Source organism: Macrotis lagotis, chromosome 4, assembly GCF_037893015.1.
Source record: "Macrotis lagotis isolate mMagLag1 chromosome 4, bilby.v1.9.chrom.fasta, whole genome shotgun sequence".
Taxonomy (NCBI): Eukaryota; Metazoa; Chordata; class Mammalia; order Peramelemorphia; family Peramelidae; genus Macrotis; species Macrotis lagotis.
In genome coordinates this window covers 55,659,917-55,678,030 of record NC_133661.1, presented here as the reverse complement: position 1 = coordinate 55,678,030, position 18,114 = coordinate 55,659,917, and the positions used below count along the sequence as shown (strand labels likewise).

At 36.2% G+C, this 18,114-nt stretch overlaps 1 protein-coding gene across 4 annotated transcripts in view; it reads right to left on the bottom strand.

The window, feature by feature from the left end:
* Positions 1 to 1,826: 1,826 nt before the first annotated feature.
* Positions 1,827 to 18,114, bottom strand: part of SAMD8 (sterile alpha motif domain containing 8) — a 44,417-nt gene continuing 28,129 nt past the window's right edge. For 2 of the 4 annotated variants that reach the window (XM_074232906.1, XM_074232908.1), the window contains exons 2-6: positions 16,507 to 17,102; positions 8,767 to 8,862; positions 4,831 to 4,948; positions 2,297 to 2,447; positions 1,827 to 2,135 (exon numbers count right to left, since the gene is read on the bottom strand). In XM_074232906.1, coding sequence (XP_074089007.1) covers positions 1,831 to 2,135; positions 2,297 to 2,447; positions 4,831 to 4,948; positions 8,767 to 8,862; positions 16,507 to 17,102 — 1,266 coding nt within the window. In that variant the 3' untranslated portion in view covers positions 1,827 to 1,830. The remainder of the gene's footprint in view (positions 2,136 to 2,296; positions 2,448 to 4,830; positions 4,949 to 8,766; positions 8,863 to 16,506; positions 17,103 to 18,114) is intronic. The other 2 variants (XM_074232907.1, XM_074232909.1) reach the window with 1 other exon arrangement.

Genomic DNA, 18,114 nt, shown 5'->3' with positions numbered 1-18,114 from the left:
ATAAAAACATCATCCTTCAAGACAAAGCAATTTCCTTGGATGAAATATCAGCATTTTTGCCCTCCCCCAATATAACAAGATTGATGATTTAAGATGTTTTCAGAATTGGAAGTGTCGGGGACTATAGTGCATAAGAAAACTCGAATGAGCCTTGCTCCACATTTGGTGTCTCCTATGGACCCTCTCAAGGTGAACTTGAACTAAAAAGGCAAAATTCAAAACTGCCACAAACTGAGGTCACCTAGTACCAAGGTGAGGATACTACTACTTTCCCTTGTAATCAATCCTGGATCCTCTAAAGCTAATGGACAGGAGAGATTATTTAAAGTGCCAAAAGAAAAAAGGCAAAGGAAGAACAGGTTGTTACGAGGTTGGTGAATGCTTTGAATATAAGCACCTTCTCTAACTGCTATGTATAAAAATAAAAAGACAGACTACACTACAAGTGGCTAAACTTATCCACAGGGTTTTATAGAGAATGGCTAAAGAGAAGGACACACTACATACACTCACCAAAGGTTTCAAAACTCCGATTTTATAACTATTCTCTAGTCACAACCACAAACAGAATCATTCAAAAAAAAGGGACTAATAATATCTTAGCAGGTAAATTATTCAATATCCTTAACTTCTATTTGTAAACAAGCAGCTAATCTAATGTGCTGGCTGCTGAAATAAGACTTTTATAAAAAGAATGTATTTACAAGTTTGTGCTAAAAAAAAATCCAAAAAACAAAACTCAAACTCTCTGTGAGTCTCTAAATATACTTGTTCATTTTTCAATGAGCCAGAGTCAGAAACTTCAAAAATCAAAAATGGAAGGGAAAAAATTCTGAAATTTGCTATTAAGCTTTTTTTCTGAAGTCAAAATGATCACATGCTTATTGTCCTTATGTACAGGGCATAAAAATCTTGTTCAATATCTAGAAAACACTCCCATTTCTCTAAATAATTCATCTTTAAAAAGTACAAGTTTGTACAAGATTGTACTAAAACTAAACCAGAGTTATTTTTCTATGAATGTGGCCATCTCTTCTTACCAACTGAAGGCCAAACTGAGCCCCCAAGTGGAAAGGAAATATTTTATATTGTTTGCTCCTCTGGTCACAAAGTGCAGTGGGATCAGTGACTTGTATCTGTTGATGGCTTTATCAGCAGCACTTGGTTCACCCCATGGCATGCCCCTTTTATTCTTTTCTCCTGGTTTCAGGCATCTTGGTGTAACACAGTATCTTCTCAGACGACAGACTCAGAAGGCAGTTGTTAGCCAATAAAACGTATTCATTCTTCAGAATAATACTTTCTGAACATATATATATATATATATGTATACATATATATACATACACACATATATATGCGCACGTGTGTGTATGCATGTGTGAGTATGTGGGGGGGTGGAGAGAAAGGGAGAGAGGGGGGAAGGGAGAGACGGAGCGCTGCTTAAATGACAAGTATTGCTCATGGATTTTTTTTTATGATAAGTGGAAGCAGCTTCCACAAAATATTATTTTTTGAATATATAATCATGCCAGTGATCAGCAGAAATCTTTTCAAACAAAAAAAAAAATACCTCAAAATACTAACATACTCTCCCTCCCTGCCCCTCCCCTAAAAGAAAAAAGATTATTTGAACTATCTGTTCAAATACTTATTGGAGTACTCTTGACTGTTCAGGACTTACTTTTTACAATCATAACCTTGCTAAGTACAGAAAACTCCACTTTGTCAACAAGGCATTCAGAAACACAAGAGGGGAAAAATGAAGTTATTAGTTTTTGAAACCATTTCTGTATATTTGATCATGAACCCTTTACAAAGACACATTCTTCAACCAATTAATCTTTTCATTACTTCGGGTTTTGCAAAAGGCCAACAATACTCATTAGGTACTGTACCATTAACATTGCATTCAAAAAAAGAAAACATGGGAAACCAGATCCTTGCTCTCCTACTCTGCTGATATGCTCTGGTATTGGCCAAAGTGTGGTAATACAAAAAGAGTCTGGTGGTGATATAAAAAGCAATGAACACATCAATAGAATAATGTTCATGTGCAGCCAAAATGAAGAAGATTCCAAAGAGGTTGAGGACCCAGGACAGAGTATGCAAGAAGTTCCAATTTCTTGGTGTATCTGAAAAGAAAAGAAATTTCTGTTTAAACCACAAGCAAGCCTTCATGACATACTCCATAAACACACATTCTCCCCACAGGCCACTAACATATGATATACTCCCCTAAACCTCATTAAGGATTTGAAGAATAAAAGAATGATGACAACAGCTGGATACTTACATTCAGTCACAAAGAAATTCAGCATAGTCAGGACAACAGTGTGGCCACTGAACATATAATCTCCACAAGTGTGTACTCCAGTTAAGGTCATACCAAAGCCACTCCATATGGCAAAGGCTCGGTGTAGTTTTTCCCAAACACTGCCATACAGCTAAGAGTAGGAAAGTAGTAGATTAGCATTTAAATGCTTGAAAAAATAAATTAAGGTTTCCCACATGAACTTCTTGACAAAATTCAAATGCTGAATGGTTCAAAAGATGAAGAATTCACTAAGTGGATTATGCTTGAATTATTAAGTCAAACATATATGAAATCAGTCATTACCCTTAAAGCTCTTCCTTTATTCAAGTTCACTACAACTAATATTTTTATGGGTTTTTTGGGGGGGCAATCAAAGTTTAGTGGCTTGCCCAGGTCACACACATAGTAAGTGTCTGAGGCAGGATTTGAACTCTGATCTTCCTGACAAGAAGGGTCAGTGATTGGGGCAGCTAGGTGGCACAGTGGATAGAGCACCGGCCTTAGAGTCAGGAGTACCTGAGTTCAAAGCCAGCCTTAGACACAATAATTACCTAGCTGTGTGGCCTTGGGCAAGCCACTTAACCCCATTTGCCTTGCAAAAACCTAAAAAAAAAGGGGGGGGTCCAGTGATCTACCTACTGCACCATCTAGTTGTCCTAATTGAACTACTTTCAAGATCTGGTCCCTTGCACAGTAAGAGCACTTATACATACTATTAATAAAGAAATACTTGATGAGATTAATCCTAATCCATCCCAAGGTTTAGTCATAGTTACTTTCTAAAGAAAAAGTATTTGATATCTGAGTGTGTTGTCTTTTTTTCTAATTTATTTATTTTGAATTTTACAATTTCCCCCCAATCTCATATCCTTCCCCCAACCCTCCCACAGAAGGCAGTCTGCTAGTCTTTACATTGTTTCCATGCTATACATTGATCAAAATTGAATATGACGAGAGCGAATCATATCCTTAAAGAAAAACAAAATATAAGAAATAGCAAGATTACATAATGAAAACTTTTTTTTACAAATTAGGCTTTGGTCTCTGTTCAAACTACACAACTCTTTCTCTAGGTACAGATGGCATTCTCCATCATAGATAGCCCAAAATTGTCCCTGACTGTTGCACTGATGAAATGAGCAAGTCCATTAAGATTGGTCATTAACCCCATGTTGCTGTTATGGTGTAGAACCAATCAACAAACTATAGTTTATACCCAAGAAATCATGGGAAACAAGGTTAATTTAAGCTTTATCATTTTTCTCTAATCACTGGCACTTCCAATTTCTATAAAATTACTAATTCACTTTCTAGCTTTCAATTTCAATATTTACCTCTTCTATCTTATTTTGAAGCTAGGGAGGCAGAAGCTTTTACTTTGGGAGAAAGGAAGTGAAATTACTGGAAAAAATTGGCAACTCAAAGAGAGGAAACAAGAAATGACAGATAAAAAGCAGAAATTAATCTCTACTGTGGTCATCTTCTTGCCAACTGATCTATCACTGAACCTTGCCAACTTCCCAGACTATATTCTCCTAAGGGACTTGATCCTCTCAGTTCCAGAACTCACACCTGGGGGCCTATGCTGTCCTGCCCAAGCTATGCATGCTTCATATGCCATCCCAGTCATCTTCTTGTCATCTTCCCTCTTACCCTTGATGAGGAAACCATCATGAAATTAAAACTGCTACTGTTAAGGGAATGGCAATCAAGTAACTTCTGGCTCTACTCACCATCCTTAAAGGGAAGGCACTATCTTGCTTTTGTTTTCCTATATTTAGTGTTCAGGGCACACAGAAAATACTTTAATAAGGTTTTTTTTTCATTCATTCATTCCTGTTCCCCTCATCCCTTTCTGCCTTCCCTCCTAGACCAAAAACACCCAAATTACATTACAACAATAGAGAGCATTGACAAAGACAGGTGAAGGCATTTGCTTCAAGATTTTCTTTCCGATGTTTAGAGCAGTCTCTGATGACTAGTTCACTACCTAGCTTCTTTCACAGAGAAGGAGTGTGGGGACACTGAAATGTTAAATGACTGTCCTACTGTTATTAAGCTAGCCCTTCCCTTTGCCCTTTATTCACTCTATGAAGCTACCATGCCGCGATACACTTAACAATGACACTAGGGGTTTGCTGTAATAAGATGTGATCTGGATACCATTTTTAAAGTGATGCCACAAATAATATAGGTCAAAAAGTAGGTTATAGCAAAACTCATAGCAATTAACAGTATTAAGGATAGATTAAAAATAGAAATTCCCATTTATAACAAATTGGTAAGAAATAACTGACATTAAACAGAAAAGAGACTTGTTTCTGCTGGCAGTTTAGTTAATATAAAATTTACATGGATCCAAATATACTTGGTCTCACCCACTTGCATGTTTACTATATACACTACAAACACTGAAAAGCACACTTTATTAATACATAATATACAATCAGAAATAACTACCATTAGTAATGTTCCAACATACTTTACACTAATAAAAGAATGCAGCCAGTTACCTTTCCAGAACATTGGAGGTGCTGTCCTGGTACAGAGAGAGAAGTCACAAACATGGTAAAGCAGCGAAGCAAGAATACAGTGCCCATCAGGCTACAGAGTCTTCGCAGAAGAATCGATCTGTAAAGGAAAAAAAAAAAAGGATCACACAAAGGGGAGTTCAAATGTTGTTAAAAAAAATAATAAACTAGTATTTTTTTTTAGGTTTTTGCAAGGCAAATGGGGTTAAGTGGCTTGCCCAAGGCCACACAGCTAGGTAATTATTAAGTATCTGAGACCGGATTTGAACCCAGGTACTCCTGACTCCAAGGCCAGTACTTTATCCACTACACCACCTAGCCGCCCCATAACTAGTATTTCTGACAAAGGACTCATTTCTAAAATATACAGAGAATTCAGTCAAAATTTTAAAATAACAAGCCATTCTCCAATTGACAAATGGTCAAAGGATATGCAAAGGCAATTTACAGATGAGGAGATCAAAACAATCCATAGCCATATGAAAAATTGCTCTAAATCATTAATTATTAGAGACATGCAAATTAAAGCTTCTCTGAGGTACCACCTCACACCTCTCAGATTGGCCAATATGATCAGAAAGGATTATTGTTGGAAGGGTTGTGGGAAATCTGGGACATTATTATACTGTTGGTGGAGCTGTGAACTCATCCAACCTTTCTGGAGAGAAATTTGGAACTAGGCCCAAAGGGCAACAAAAGTGTGCATACCCTTTGGTCCTGCAATACTACTACTACTGGGTCTATATCCTGAAGAGATGATGGAAAAGGGTAAAAACATCACTTGTACAAAAATATTCATAGCATCCCTGTTTGTGGTGGCAAAGAATTGGAAATCAAGTAAATGTCCTGCAATTGGAGAATGGTTTAACAAACTGTGGTATATCTATGTCATGCAACACTACTGTTCTATTAGAAACCAGGAGGGATGGGAATTCAGGAAAGCCTGGTGGAATTTGCATGAACTGATGCTGAGCAAGATGGGCAGAACGAGAAAAACACTGTACACCCTAACAGCAACATGGGGGTGATGATCCAACCTTGATGGACTTGCTCATTCCATCAGTGCAATAACCAGGGACAATTTGGGGCTATCTGCAATGGAGAATACCATCTGTATCCAGAGAAAGAATTGTGGAGTTTGAACAAAGACCAAGGACTATTATCTTTAATTTAGGGGAAAAAAAAACACTGATATCTTATTAAGTAATCTTCCTATCTCTTATAACTTTATTTTTCTTCCTTAAGGATATGATTTTTCTTTCATCACATTTAATTTGGATCAATGAATACCATGGAAACAATGTAAAGACTGGCAAATTGCCTTCTGTGGGGGATGGGAAGAGGGAAGTAAGATTAGGGGGAAAATTGTAAAACTCAAAATAAATAAAATCTTTAAAGTGAAAAAAATAAAAAAAAATGAGAGGAATCAGTCTCTTAAGAAAGATAAGGGGGCAGCTAGGTGGTGCAGTGGATAGAGCACCGGCCTTGGAGTCAGGATTACCTGAGTTCAAATCCGGCCTCAGACGTTTAATAATTACCTAGTGTGGCCTTGGGCAAGCCACTTAACTCCATTGCCTTAGAAAATCTTAAAAAAAAAAAAAAGAAATATAAGAAACCTTAGAGATCATCTGGTTCAATCTCCTCATTTTCAGATGGGGGAACAGTGAGGAAAAGTCTTGTACAAGGTTACAATGTCAGAGCCCAGGTTTTCCTAGGGTTCTTTCCACTATGTTATATGCTTACCCATTCACAGGTATCTGTGCATCTTGCAATGTTAGGTGTAAGACTATCTAACACTGAACAATGGTTGATTCAAATGAACAAATATTTCAAGCACTTAGAAGAGTGAAAGTCCTATGCTGGGTAATGGGAATTCAAAATTCCCATACAAGTCCTGCTCTTGAAAAAAGGTATTGTGCAATATTTTGGGGGTTTTTTGCTTTTAGGTTTTTTGCAAGGCAAATGGGGTTAAGTGGCTTGCCCAAGGCCACACACAGCTAGGTAATTATTAAGTGTCTGAGACCGGATTTGAATACAGGTACTCCTGACTCCAGGGCCGGTGCTCTATCCACTGCACCACCTAGCCACCCCAGTATTGTGCAATGTTAAGCACCATTCTCTCCTTGAAAAGAGAGGATGACTCAGGTCCAGAGCAGATAAAGGTGGCACAAACAGGACTCAGTCTCAAGTCTCCTGCCTCCTGTATCAGGTTCTGCCTCATTGGTGGTGGCCCAACACAATCTTATTCCTAATGTTTTCTCTGCTTGGAAAACAGTTAGACTGACTGTCACTCTGGCCCAAATCCAGGACTGATTTGTATTGTGATTATAGAGTGTACAGCTTCTCCACTCCTGGGCCTCGACTTTTCCCTGTTACGCCTCCTCCTCTTGGACAAGAGAGTACTTGAAGTACAGAGCCAGGACTGTGTTTTCAGAGGACTCCACCATGCCCCAATATCTGTACTTGGGTCTCATATGGCAGTGGGTTACTCCCAACCTTCTCAAGTTTCCTACAGAACAAATTTCTCTGGTTCTGATGGGGATTTTTTTTAAAGTCCATGAAGACTTTGGGAAATAAGAGTGTCAACTGGAAACTAGTAATAATTATGTGTACACACTACTCCCTATCCCAAGCGTCACCTAGACTTTCAAAATGGGGCAGAATTGTATTCAGAGTTGATGTGGCCAGAATGGATAGTTACAAAATCAAAGGATTTATAAATTAATGTTTTTACTTTGAACTTAGCAAATATCACCCCCCCCCCCCCAGGTATTTCCACATACTTAATAGAACAGAAAGGGGAATTATAGATCAAACTGAAACTAACTTACTTTCTTTCTTTCTTTCTTTCTTTTGCAAGGCAAGTGGGGTTAAGTGGCTTGCCCAAGGCCACACAGCTAGGTAATTATTAAGTGTCTGAGACCGGATTTGAACCCAGGTACTACTGACTCCAAGGCCAGTGCTTTATCCACTGCGCCACCTAGCCACCCCAAACTGAAAACTTTTTATCTACTTATTTGCTTTTCTAGAATCACAGGATTTAGAGCTGAAAGGCTTTATAGATCATCTAGGCAATCCCTTTATTTTTCAGATGAGGAAATTGTGGCCCAGATAATAGAGACTTGCTTAAGATTACAAGGCTATCTTGACACAAAATTCAGTCCCTTTACTACTATATTACCTACCAATAGTCTTAAAAGACCCAAAAGAACTGCTGCCTCAGACCCAAACCATATCTGCTATTTTCAAACATTGTTAAATAATTCATTCAAATGTTCCAAGGTTATATGGAGAGAAAAATATCAATACTTAACCCATTGCCTTAAATTAAAAAAAGAAATCCAAAAAAATGGTATTCCTCCCTCCTAATTCCCTAAAGCAGAAAAGGACACTCACATTTCTTCTCTGATCAAAGAGAAACAAATATTTAAGATTTACTAGTTTTTCATGTTATAACAGCAGACAGCCACATTGTGGTGCTGTGTTTACTTAGATTAAACATGACTTCAAAATTCAAAAGAACAATATGTATTTCAATATGTCATTTCATAGTAAGAACAGTGTATGCTTTATAAAACTAAATTAATGCCTATGAAGGAAATCTCTATTAAGAAAATACTCTGCTGTCAAAGATGAGCAAGAGACTGGCCAGGTGATGATTTAGTCAATTATCTTGCAGGTGCCTAGTCTTTAACTCATTCTTCCAGCTCTCTACTCAAATGTGATCCAGAACCCTAAAGATGTAAACTTCCAAATATGAAAACAGTGATATTTCATTTTAATCTAAACCTTATAATAGCTCCCACCCAAATTATCTTCCTCTCAATTGCTATTACACCCTGATTTTTTTTTAAAGGATGGGAGGAAATAAGCTTCAAGGAAGTAAAACAGACTTATTAACAACCACACTAGAAGTACCTGTGCTTGTGAAGGAGAAGCACCAGCAGCCAAATGTAGCAGAGAATGACACCACACACCTCTGTCATAGCAAAGGCCCATGGAATCCTAGGAACACTGAAATGAGAAGTGGGGAGGAGGGTCAGGATGCACAGAAGAACATGATAATGGATTTGTTTAATAGCAAGATGAATTTTAAGAGATTTTAAAAATGGACTAATATACGTATTGTCAATTTGCTTTTGGAAAGGCTCATTTTTAGGATTCCAACTACAGGCTTAGAAAAGCATCTCATATAAAGAAAATACTTTGTAGTTTAGGCTTCAAAAATCAATAAGAGTTCTCTAAAAATTATCTTCCAGAACATTTAAAATTCTTGAAAATTTCTTAAGCCAAGAAGAATTTCAATACAATTTTATTTTTTTTCTTTTCTTTTAGTTTTTTGCAAGGCAAACAGGGTTAAGTGGCTTGCCCAAGGCCACACAGCTAGGTAATTATTGTCTGAGACCAGATTTGAACCCAGGTACTCCTGACTCCAGGGCCGGTGCTTTATCCACTACGCCACCTAGCTGCCCCTTCAATACAATTTTTAAAAAATAAACTTATTTATTTACATAATGATTCAGTCTTTTAACAGTTTTCCCAGTGAAAAAAGAAGTACCATTATGATACACTGGTAAACCACCACCACAGATGCCCCAGTTGCTGCCACTACTATCAAGAGTTGTGGTTGGCAGTTAAGTATAATGTCTGTATGAATAAGTTATTACCATTTAGTATTTGTAAATACAACTGTACCTTAGAGCACTTTGGGATTTCATGATTTCAAAATTGTTGAAAATCAGTTAATTCCTAAGTATGTCAAACTTGAAAGAGAAAATAAACTGAATAACTATCTTAAGTTTTATTTATTTCTTTTTTTAGTTTTTCAAAATAAATATTAGGGTAAATGAGAATATCTTAGATTTTTTTAGGTTTTTTTTTTTTTTTGCAAGGCAAATGGGGTTAAAGTGGCTTGCCCAAGGCCACACAGCTAGGTAATTATTAAGTGTCTGAGACCAGATTTGAACTCAGGTACTCCTGACTCCAGGGCCAGTGCTTTATCCACTGCGCCACCTAGCCGCCCCTAAATGAGAATATTTTAATCTTGAATGTTTTCAATCAATGAATTCCAATAAAAAGTAATTTCAATACTTTTTTGAGAAATCACATCTTAAAAGAGATCTACGATTGTTCTGCCTCCAGACTAGCCCACACCTATGCCATTCTGAAAGTGATTCAATTGCTGATAAACCTTTAGTTGCTCTTATTGTATCTCCTTTAACCCCAAATTATTCTACTCATCAGAATGTTTTCTAAGGGTGAGCCACAGAATCTTAAGAGTTAAAAAGGACCTCAAAGGTCATCTAGTTTAATCTCCACCTAAATCAGGAATATCTTACAAAATCTCTGGGGTAAGTAGTTATTCATTTTCCATTCCAACAGGGAAATATTACCTCTTTTCAAGGTATTTTTGGACCATTTCGATTGTTAAAATGTTTTTCTTTATGCCGAATTGGAATCTGCCTTCATATAACTTCTACCATTAGTCCTAGGCTTTATTCTTCTTATCCATCCACCCCAAAAGAATGAATTTAGTTTTACAAGGCAATTCCATAATCTTAAGATTATTAATACTGTATCCCTCCCTAAATCTTATTGCCTCCAGGCCAAAATATTCCATAGTTTCTTCAAATGATACTTGTATGCAGTCTGGGGACCTGATTCCCCGCCTTGCCAAGCAACTTGATTACCCTCTTCTGACTATTCTTTATTTTGTCAATTCAACAAACATTACTGAGTCCCATGGTATCATGAAACTGTTCAAGATAGAAAGAAAAATGAAAGTTCCTACTCTCAAAGACTTCATATTTACATGTAAAATTTAACATGTAAAATATATATTTACATGTATATTAAACATGTAAAACTAGAAGGAAGGAAAAATAAAGGAAAGGAAGAGAGAGAGAGAGGTAGGGAGCGAGAGAGACTGAGATTGAGAGAGAATAGAAAAGTAGGGATAATTGAGTGCAAGTCCAGTCTCAGACTCTTGGAATCTGTCTATATGTGACCCCAAGCAAATCACTTAATCTCTATCTGCCTAAAGTTCCTAATCTGTAAAATGGGGATAATAATAGCTCCCTTCCTATAGCTGTTGTAGGGTCTGAAAGCATTATATAATTTGCCAGATGGCAGGGAAGGCATGAGGCTGGTAGTGGTGGTAATGTAGAATAGTGGATAAAGAGCCACTCTGAAAACCAAAAAGACCTGGATGTGTGATATAGAAATACTAGCAATTCTGTGTCCCTAGACGTCAGTTACTTATTATCAACTTAGTACTCTAGGCAACACTATAAGCTAAATTGTGGAAAAGTTATCTAGCAACACTGATAGTACCTGAAAGCTCCCTATAACAGCTAGCATTCACACACCATGAAGATTTGTATACTATATTTCTATTACTGATAATTAGTGAAAATATCAAATCTTGATACATATATATTTAACATTAAGAATGATTTAGAAAATTCTCTGATTTTAAGGATATAGAGTTCTGTGTAAATATAGACTATAGAATATATTATTTTGTTTGTCATTTAAGAAAAATTCCTAAAAATAATTTGTAATTGTGCTACTAGAGAATAGGTTGTCTCTTAAAATATAAATAAGGCAATACCAACCTAAAATGATCTATACAGTCTTATTAATTGTAATACAACAATAATTTTGTGACAAAATCATTTGGTGGTCGGCATAGAACTTAGAAAAAGATAAATCTGAAAAGTAAAAAATGTGTTAGTTCACCTCTAGTTTTTCCTGGTTATTAAGGCAGTGTACCCTGATCAATTAACATAAGTCTACTTGACAAATACCACCCTATCCCTAGCGTACACATATTTTAGTATTACCTAATGATACGCTTAAAGTCATCCAATTCCTTTATACTGACTATATTTACTCAGTAACCTTCTACTATTAATCTATTTTTCAAATAAACTTTTCTAATAGGAAGAGAATATGCTGATCAGTTAACAGTCTGGCAGGTATATGTCAATGTAAATGAGTAAAGAGTATTCTGCTTTATAAATCAATTTCTTAAATTTCACTAGCAAAAATTGTCTCCTAGAGTCTGATGAAACCTGAGTAAACTGATTAAAAAATAAGTTCTTGAATATGCAAAACAAAGGACCAAGAATGCTAGACTTTAGGTGGCTTTAACTAAGATATATCTTGAGAAACCCTGTCAAAAAAAGCACATATTTAGAGAAATTTTTTTTAACTATAACAATGTATAATAATACATTGGATAAGATAGATTGAGTTTAACAGTGCCTCAGACTGAAGCTGTGGTTGATATTAGCTGCTTCAAAAAAGGTTAATTATAAATTATCTTAGTTTTAATTTACACGAATAATGACTTTCCAATTAGAGTAAAGATTTAAAAATACAGAATCATTAAACTTCAATGAAAAGAAAAGAAACAAACCTACTTAAGTCTCAACATAGTGGTGGACAGCTAGAACAAGTAAATGTGAGTTATCCAAATAGGCACTTTGTATTCCATAAGTAGAAAGTAAGCTTAATTAAGGCAAATAATTCTTTGTTACAAAGTGGGGGGGGACTTTGAAAGGCCTTCTAAAGCACTAACAGACAATTTCAGAAGTTTCCAAATTTCAATAACTATTTCATTTACTATTACTACACCTCTGAGAATCTTGGATTTTTCAATGATAAGTACCTATGGAAATAGAAGACTTCAACTAACAAGAACCATGTAGATTGAAAACAGACCAAAGTATACTATTTTCACTTTTTAAAATTTGTTGTAGGTTTTTTCTTCTTATAGTTTTCCCTTTTTTGTTTGATTCTTCTTTCACAACATGACTATCATGGAAATTTGTATAACATGATTGTACATGTATACTCTCTATCAGATTACTCGTGGGAAAAATAGTAAAATCAAAATCTTACAAAAATTCAAGTTGAAAAGTCCAAGGACTATTCCCATTAATTTAGGGGGGAAAAAACTGATATCTCATTGTCTGATCTTGTTATCCCTTATACTTTGTTTCTTCCTTAAGGATATGAATTCTCTCTCATAACACTCAATTTGGATCAGGGTACAACATGGAAACAATGTAAAGACTGACAAACTGCTTTCTGTGGGGGGGGGAGGGAAGATGGGGGAAAAACTGTAAAACTCAAAATAAATAAAATCATTTTTTTTAAGGTTTTGCAAGGCAAATAGGGTTAAGTGGCTTGTCCAGGGCCACACAGCTAGGTAATCGTTAAGTGTCTGAGACCTGAAACTGCATTTGAACTCGGGTACTCCTGACTCCAGGGCCAGTACTCTATCCACTGTGCCACCTGGCTGCCCCTAAAATCTTTAATTAAAAAAAAATTATGTTGAAAATTATCTTTACATGTAATTGGAAAAAAATGTTTTAAAAGTTTCTAAAACCAAAAAACAAATTTGCATAAATCTGAATAATCCCAAATCAAATTAAATTAACTTGAAATAGATTCAACATTGAATCTAGAATAGTTAAAAAGCAGTGGTGGTAAAACTCAAATAGAAATGGATTCCCTCAACCTTGAAGGACTTGCTCATAACATCAGTGCAACAATTGGGAACAATTTTGGGCTGTCTGCAAAGGAGAGTACCATCTCCAGATAAGGAGCTGTGGAGTTTGAACAAAGTGCAAGGACTATTCCCTTTAATTTGGAAAAAAAAAAAAACCAGATATCTTATTGTCTGATCTGGTTACCTCTGAGAATTCTGTTCTCTTTAAGGATATGATTTCTCTCTCATCACACCCAATTTGGATCAAGGTACAACATGGAAACAAAGTAAAGACTGATGGAGTGCTATCTGTGGGGTGGGGGTGGGGGGAGGGAAGCAAGATTGGGAGAAAATTGTAAAACTCAAATAATATCTTTAATAAAAACAACAACAAAAAAAAGCTTACAAAAAAAAGAAATGGATTCCTGTCAGCAGCATATTGATTTAAAAAAACAAAGATTAACATGTTGTACTGTATTTCTGTTTATTTTGTTAAACATTTTAACTGCACAGGGGAGTTTCATGGCTACCTGTAGCTCTAGTCCACTGAGCTTTAAGAAGTGGAATCCTCATATAGTCTAGAAGACACCCAATAAGAAAGATTTATTTTAATGATAAAAACTTTTTGGTGGCACTTGTTGATATAGTTAAGTGTTACTAGTTACATCACTCAAGTGTGTGATGGGAAGTCATTTAAAGGCAACAATAGGATTAATTTTCCCTGCAAAGACACTATTTCAAAATTTTGCCTGTTTCCTATTTCCCATATCCAGATCCCTACCCTCCTCTATCCTTCTTTGACTTTTATTCTGTTCAGTGTCTATGAGACATAAAAAGTGATTTACTTAGAAATTCATTCTGAAGTGCCTATTCTGAACAAATTAAACCTGAAAGCAAATATATAGTGAAGGGACCAATGAAGTTAGTTGCAAGTAAAATCTCCTAAAGGAACAGCAGCTTCTAAAGTGAACATTCTAAGTAGCTAATGAAAACTAATTTATATGTGGCTATTTTTATTATTCAATTATTGGAAATTTCCAGTGGTATTTAAGAAATTGCATTTTATATATTTTAGGTTTTTGCAAAGCAATGCAGTTAATGCTTGCCCAAGGCCACACAGCTAGGTAATTATTAAGTGTCTGAGACCATATTTGAATTCAGGTCCTCCTGACTCCAGGGCCAGTGCTCTATCCACTGTGCCACCTAGCCACCCCCATTTAAGAAATTTTTAAAAAATTATTCACAAGTTTAGAAAAGACATTTTTTGTAACTACTTTTTCAATAATGCTCTGGGGCTTCCCATTGTCTCTAGAATCAAAACAAACTTCAGGTTTTGTTTTGTTTTTTAATAAATTTATCTCTTTTTCCAATTGCATGTAAAGCTGGTTTTCAGCAATCAGTTTTTGGTAAGATTTTGAGTGCCACATTTTTCTCTCTCCCTCTCCTTGACAGTGAGTAATCCAATGTAGGTCACACTCAAAAAAAAAAAAGTACTGTTAAACATATTATCATATTAGTAATGTTATGAAAGAAGAATCAGAACAAAAGGAAAAAAACCATGAGGGGGGGAAAAACCATAAAAAACAAATCTTAAAAATTGAAATACTTCAGTATTTAGTATGCTTTAGTCTGTTCTTTCTCTGGATCTCTCCATCCCTGCAATGTCATCCCTCCCTGTCTCTTGGAATTCTTAGCTTCTTTCAAAATCCAGCTCAAGCATCACCTTATAGTCTTGCCTGGTGCTCCTAGTGTTTTCTTTCATCTCCTAGAAAAACAAATTTTCCTATCTGTCTACAACTGCATACATTGTCTCTTCCATAGAAAGGAAACTCTTTTGAGAGAAGAAACTACATTGGTTTTTGTATTCTTAGCATTTAGTATAAAGTTTGTGACAGCAGCCTCTTAATATTTGAATGGTTTACTTTTAACTCTTAGTTCTTAGATTATAAATTCTTTGACACAAATATAGACCAAATCACTTTCAGACACTGAAAATTACACAAACTAAGTTGTTTTAAACTCACTTTTTTTTAAGTTTTTTTTTTTTGCAAGGCAATGGGGGTTAAGTGGCTTGCCCAAGGCCACACAGCTGGGTAATTATTAAACGTCTGAGGCTGAATTTGAACTTAGGCACTCCTGACTCCAGGGCCGGTGCTCTGTACACTGTACCACCTGGCCACCCCTTAAACTCACTTTTAAAGAGCATTTTATTTACAGCTAGAGGAAGACATATCTGGTTCAGCTACTACCTATATGTAGTATCCTAATTTCTCTAGGCATTTAGGTCCTCAACTGTAAAATGAAAGGGTTGGACTAAATGAACACGGTACTTTTCTACTCCAAATAGTTTTTTTTTTTTTTACAAATGGAAAAGAACTTATTAAAACCAACAAGAAGTTGCCTTAACATCAAAATCTCAAAGAACAAATTTTTCTGTTGGTGATGATTCCAGTTCATTTGGATTAACCTGTAAGTCTCCAAAACTTACTTTATATAGAGAAGAACCTTCAAAACCTAGAATCACAGCATAGATTTTGATCCGGAAGGACCCCTCAGAACTCTAATATAAGTCCCTCATATTTCATTGACAAGAAACTGTCACGTTGTCAGAACACTTTCACACTGAGATTCAGATAGTATAACTGATTAGATGGTTTTTGAGAATGGTTGTGTTCAGGGGCAGCTGGATAGAGCACCAGCCCTAGAGTCCTGAATTCAAATCCCCAGCCTCAGACACTTAATAATTGCCTAGCTGTGTGACCTTGGGCAAGTCACTCCCAACCCCACTGCCTTAAATAAATTTTTAAAAAAGAAAAAGAAAATGAAGGGAATGGCTGTGTCCAGAAAATTTTTCACCTTATAGATAATGACAAGGTGAGAACTTATAAAAGGCTGGGTTGGCTGGTCCTTAAACAACAGAGTCCATTGCTAAGGAGATTCACTAGGAGGAAAATGAATTACCGGTATTCTTTTTCTAGTCACCTGGGCTAAGTTCTAAGTCACTGGGTAAGTAGTGCTAAATAAAACAAATTGTGTATGCCACCAAAGGAGATGTATTACTATTTACCACAGTCATTTGTTCTAGACTAATGTTTATTTAGTTTTAAAAACCACATTAAAATTATTTTTTATTACTATATTAAACAATGAATACTTACCTATCTAGGAATATATCTGGCAGTGGTGGATAAGTCTGCATGTCAGGCACTCGTTCATGGACTATAACCATGATGAAGGATGTAAACCCAAATACTATGAACACATACACGCAACTCAATATGGTCTTCCAGTATTCTGGGTCTAATCTTCGAGCCATGTGTTTGTTCTTCCCATTCATGTACTGGTACTGATCTGAATTCAAGTCAGTGACAAGCCCATCACAGTCATGGGGCAGCTCCCCATTACAAAGCCAGTCTGAGCCTTGCAGAACACTGATGTAAGGTGACATGGGGCCAAGAAGACTATCACTGTTGTAACCCATCTCTTCTAAAACGTCAATATGTACTTTCTGAAGTTTACGTATTGATAACATCAGCCTTTTGATGTCTCCCAAGACTTTAATTTCCAGAGGAGGTGACCGTAGATCATATTCAGTCAATGTTAGCAGTGTGAGTCCATCAAGTCTATGTTTATTGCATAAGATGTCCACGTACTCAAAAAATCCTTCATCTTTCAGCCATATAGCAACATGCTTAGTTGTCCAACGGCGAATGCAGGGTTGGTTACGCTCTGCCATTATCTCCTCTGTGGTCTGCTGGGGGGACAAAAAAGAACAAATGAACCAGAAAGGCTCTACATCAAGAATAATATAAATTTGTGTGTGTACATATTCTAGAAAAAGAAACACACCCCACAGTTACACTGCATCCTAGAGGGGTTAAAAATCAAATTTAGGGAGTACTTACAAAATGTTATTCAATAATTCATATTTCAATCTATTTGTGACTGCAGCCCCAAAATGGAGGAGAAAAAGAGGTTTTTCAGAAACAGGAAAGCCTATAATATACTTCTGTGAGATTAAGATTTTTTTAAATGTTAAGCATATACTATTCAAATAGATCTGTGATCACATCAAAGTGAGTGTCCTAAGGTTCAGATTCCTATAAGTTTGTAGGGTTAAATCCAATGTTGTGGAATAGTCTATAATTAAATTAGAGAGATCCTCTGATTGGAATCAAATTTAGAAAACTATCAGGCTATTAGGCAAAAGAGACAGGAGATTCAGATACAGAAAATCAAATTACTCAAATATGCTCTCTCTCTCTCCCCTTTCACACGGTCCCACCTCAAAAATGTAGTGTTTCTGACACTGCCTCCCCAAATCCACCATCCTATCAGCCCTCCCTCCCTCTTCACCTCTCCTTCCACTCCCATTTCCCCTTCCCCTCCTACTTCTTGGTAAAGTGAGATAGATTTCTATATCCAAATAAGGATGGACTAAATTCTCTACATAGGTCCATTAGTTTGGAAAGTTCTTCAGAGCAGTCTTTATCTTCTTCAATCTTATAATCCCTGATATTAGGGAAGCTGAGCCTAGTGGATCTCTGGAGTACTGATTTGATCTGCTATGAGTTAAGCCAATCATGTATTGAGCTAAGTTTGGGATTCATGTAGTTGCCCTGGGACTATCAGGTTGCCTAAAGGAAAGGACAAATCTTCATAGGTCAGAAACAAGAACAGGTCAAGAATTTTGTTGTCATTGAGGTTGCAAAGCAGAAAGCAGATTATTCACATATAAATTTATACACACACACACACACACACAC